The 3,217-nt window shown below is 53.4% G+C and overlaps 1 protein-coding gene across 1 annotated transcript; it reads left to right on the forward strand.

Annotated features, from left to right (window-relative positions):
* The first annotated feature begins 350 nt into the window (after positions 1-350).
* Positions 351-999, forward strand: LOC104834924 (chromosome unknown open reading frame, human C11orf87). The gene has a single exon (XM_010572597.1). The coding sequence runs from the start codon at positions 458-460 to the stop codon at positions 935-937; it is 480 nt and encodes a 159-aa protein (XP_010570899.1). The 5' UTR covers positions 351-457; the 3' UTR covers positions 938-999.
* The last annotated feature ends 2,218 nt before the right edge of the window (positions 1,000-3,217 follow it).

Consider the following 3,217-nt stretch of genomic DNA (forward strand, 5'->3'; position numbering starts at 1 on the left):
CCGGGCCGCCGCGCCGCTCCCTCCCTCCCTCCCTCCCTCCCTTCCCGCGGCAACTAGTTGGGATGAGCGGCCGGGCGGTGCCGCCTGGGGCGCCGAGTAATTTGCGAAGTCGGTGCGGCGGCGGAACGCCCCGTCCCCGTCCCGCCAGCCCTCTGCCGCCCGCCGGCGGGGAGCCGGGGCCGCTCGGAGCGCTGCCGTGGCGGGGCGCAGGGAGGAGGCTGCCGCAGCCGCCGGCGCGGTGTTTTGGGGCGGGGGGAGCCGCGCAGGGTGGGTGCCCCGGAGCGCTGATGTGTCCGGATCCTGTTGCAGGCTGCTCGGTCACTTTAGAGCGAGGACGAGGCTGAGCCGGCAGCATCCAGGGCATTTCCAGCGAGCGCCCGCCAGCAGCCCGGCACCGACTGCAATTTAGGCGTCTTCAGAGAGGGGAGGAAGATCCTCGTCTTCCGAAGCCTCCTCAATGAGTGCCAAGCTCTCCAAGGAGTGGAGGCTGTCCCTGCCACCTTGTCTCCTGAACAGGACGTCGCCTGCCACCTTAAACACCAGCAGCACCTGCATCACACAAGTGGGTCAACTCTTCCAGTCCTTCTCATCCACCCTGGTTTTAATTGTCCTGGTCACCCTCATCTTCTGCCTGATCCTCCTCTCCCTCACCACCTTCCACATCCACAAGAGGAAGATGAAGAAGCGGAAAATGCAAAAGGCTCAGGAGGAGTATGAACGGGACCACTGCACCCACAGCAGCAGTAGCAGCAGCCAGCACCCTGGGACGGGGGTGCAGGGAGAGGCAGCCCAAGGAAGAGACAGCCGGCTGGGAAGACCCCCTCAGGACTCGGAGATCCAGCGCCCCTCTCCCTCGGCAGCCCCGAGCTCTCAGCAAGCACGGGCTTGTTTGGACACAGCTGGTGCGGGGCTCCTGCACACGGTGATTTTGTCATGATGGTTTGGGGGAGACCTCGCGAAGGCGCTGGTTGGTGTTTGTAAATACCCGAGTGATTATTCTAGTCCCCGAAGAAGAAGAAAACATTGCTAATTCAAATGAACGAACAAGCCCATGATCCAAGCGCATGACAGATTACATTGCGTTTCTCATTGACCGTGCGAGGAAAAGAGGCGTCTTTTTACCAGAGAAGGAGCTGCACACAGCTACCAAATATCAAGTCGTCCACCTGGAGGAGAGGGTCAGGGGTGGGGGGGTCCCTTTTCCTTGGACAACGTTATCCCAAGGACCGGGACGATCCCCCTCTGTCAGGATTCCCACTGCACCCTGTGTCACCATTGCATGGCTGGGCTGGGGCGTGGGTGAGTGGCGGGCAGGGAGAGGCAGGTCTGGCGGGTGCCTTGGGACCCCCTGTCCCCTTGGAGCAGAGCGACAGTCCACCCTGGTCTCTCCTTCTGTGCTAGGACCTATGCCCCTGTCTCACCCTCTTGCTCCTTTCCAAGACTGTATATTTTTGTGTGTAGAAATGGCCACCCCCAGTTGGGCTTAACTGCAAGTGCCCTCCAGCCCCATGGTCCCGTGCACCCCAGCTGCAGCGCTGAGCATCCCACTGTCTGGGGGGATGGAGCCAGCTGTCTGCACAGAGCGATGCCTGAGCTCTCCTCTCCCCTCAGCTCCCTTCATTTTCAAATCCCCACCCCCCCCACCCCCCATCCCCATCCCATGAAACCTGAAACCCAAACCCAATACAGTTTTGTGTGGCAGGGAGAGGTGATGTGCAGTAACTCGCCCATCCTCTCCCAGGGGAGGGTGTCCTTGTACCTCCTGTTAGTCCTGAAACAAATCCAGTTCTGCACCAGGCACCCCGCACTGAACGCCTGTGTTTACAGCTTCGCCTCCCAGCAAGGAATCCTGCAGCAGTACAGAGCTGGCTTCTACTTTTTTAGGCTGATACATATTTTTAACCCTCCTAATCTGGTAGACAGTTAGGGACAGACAACACTTAATTTTGTCCCCTTTCCCCTCTTGGGGAACAAACCACACAATTGTGCAAAATGTCTGCCCCTAAACCCTGGCAAATATTTATTTTTGGCTGGTGTAGTTTCTCCCTAGCTAGCACCAGGAGTTTTTTGTCTGTGGATGGCAGGTGTGAGTGGCTGCTAGTACCGTGTGTGTTGGAGGAAGCAGTGTCGGGTACAGAAAATGCGGCTTTGCTTAGTGATTAAATCAATGACCATTACTTGAAGGTGCCTTAACAGAGTGCCGTATCCAAACTTTGAAGCATCTAATGTGATATTATAGCAGAGGCAGCCCTCTACTGTGCATATTAACATCTAAAAAATACAGCAAAGAAAAGTGATCCTGAGGGATTTTTTTTTTTTTCTTTCTTTCTATCCTGGCATTCAAAGTGATCTGAGGAGATAGTAATAGTCCACAGCTTTTAATATTTTGTATCCACTTATTCCCTTTCTGCTGTACTCTGCTTCCCATGGTGGCTGTTAGGCTAGAAAAATCCCAGGCACACGCACCAGGAGGTCTGGGGCCCTAAGCCGGGAGTGAATGCCATTAACCAATTTAAAACGGGGAATGAGGGTGGCAGAAGTGCTCCATAATCCTCCAATAGCCCCAAAATGCAGAGGTTTCAGGGCAGTGTTTCTGTTATCCAGTTTTATCCCATTCCAATCTTGCCTGGTCTCACTGGAAATTGCTGTTGAGTTTGGATCTGTGCCTCCAGCATTTTAGGCAAGTACTGTATCACCCAGCTCAAGGAGCTGCTCCACCAGCTGAGGTTAGTGTGGCAAGCGTACCTGCGACCAAGTGGTGTTTTGCACATTGCAGTTTGATGGGAGCGATGGCTGACTCTCACTGCCAGCCGGTATGATCGGATGTTAATGGCTACTTCGTTGTTGCTGGGCAAGGAAATTAGCTTTGTTTTGTTTCCCCTAATAAAGGATGCATGAACTTTTGTGTTTAACCTCCTTATGCAACTGCAGCACAGTATTGCACCACAGGGAATAGATTTAGGACAGTGAAGAGTGTTCAGTAATGGAGCTTCCTGATTGTTGATCTCCACTAAATAGAGAGATATTACTTTCCCCTTTATTTTGTGCCTTTAAAAAAAAAAAAACCCAAGAAAAAACAACAGTGTATGATTTTGAGTTTTATAAAAGCAATAAGATGTTCAAATCACCCCAGTGCATTTCTGGTTGATGATTCCACTTCTTTAGTGTCTGAAGTCAGATACTCTTCCTTCTGCCTTATGCACTCAAGGCATGCAAT

The sequence above is a fragment of the Haliaeetus leucocephalus genome, unplaced genomic scaffold (genome assembly GCF_000737465.1).
Source record: "Haliaeetus leucocephalus isolate CR32 unplaced genomic scaffold, Haliaeetus_leucocephalus-4.0 Scaffold351, whole genome shotgun sequence".
NCBI lineage: Eukaryota > Metazoa > Chordata > Aves > Accipitriformes > Accipitridae > Haliaeetus > Haliaeetus leucocephalus.

What these genes read in the sequence shown, in the direction of transcription:
- LOC104834924 (XM_010572597.1), top strand. Translation starts at nt 458, where the DNA reads ATGAGTGCCAAGCTCTCCAAGGAGTGGAGGCTGTCCCTGCCACCTTGT.